Here is a 623-nt window from a genome sequence, read left to right as displayed (position 1 = left end):
GCACCCACCCCTTCTCTAACTCCTCTCGCCCCAATGGCACTGTCCCCAGCTACGGGCCAGCTGGCGCTGAGGCCCCATCCCCTAGCGCCAAGCCCAGCGCCAACCAGTCCGCCACTGAGAAACCCTTGCAGCCCTGCCAGGAGACACCTCCCGGCTTAGGTGAGACATGTGGGGTGAGCAGCGGGGAGAGTTGGGCTCTGACTCCAAGCATGGGGCTGAGGTGGGTGCCCATGAGTGACATCCTTGTCCCCTGGGCTCTGGGCATGGCTTCCCGAAGGTCCCAGGAGTGAAGCAGTGGAGAAACACCTGGAACTGGTACCAGGACAGTTGGTTTCAGGTTTTGTTAGTGACTTGCCCAGTCTCTCTGCCCCTGTTTGGAAAAGGTTTTGGGCCTCCTCTGTCCTCGGCAGTGCCGGTCTGCCTTGCAGGTCCCCCTTGCTCTTTGCTCTGCCAGCCTGGCTGGGAGCAGAGGGTGACCGTGGGCTTGACCTTGTCCCATCCTGTGGGCATCACCCTTCCTTCCCTGTTGCAGTCGGACGCCTGCTCATTGAGTTCAGCTCTCCCATGAGCATGGAGCGGGTGCAGCGGGAGAACCCCGATGTGCGCCAGGGTGGCAAGTACAC

The 623-nt window shown here is 61.8% G+C and overlaps 1 protein-coding gene across 1 annotated transcript in view; it reads left to right on the top strand.

Annotated features, from left to right (window-relative positions):
- The window catches only part of B4GALT2 (UDP-Gal:betaGlcNAc beta 1,4- galactosyltransferase, polypeptide 2), a 3,666-nt gene that overhangs the window by 304 nt on the left and 2,739 nt on the right, over positions 1–623 (top strand). Inside the window, exons 2-3 of the mRNA XM_010138167.1 lie at positions 1–159; positions 533–623. The exon at positions 1–159 is cut by the window's left edge and continues 38 nt beyond it. Coding sequence (XP_010136469.1) covers positions 1–159; positions 533–623 — 250 coding nt within the window. The remainder of the gene's footprint in view (positions 160–532) is intronic.

The sequence above is a fragment of the Buceros rhinoceros genome, unplaced genomic scaffold (assembly GCF_000710305.1).
Source record: "Buceros rhinoceros silvestris isolate BGI_N320 unplaced genomic scaffold, ASM71030v1 scaffold20926, whole genome shotgun sequence".
NCBI lineage: Eukaryota > Metazoa > Chordata > Aves > Bucerotiformes > Bucerotidae > Buceros > Buceros rhinoceros.
The sequence above is the reverse complement of the archived record's forward strand: the minus strand, read 5'-3'. Positions and strand labels throughout refer to the sequence as shown.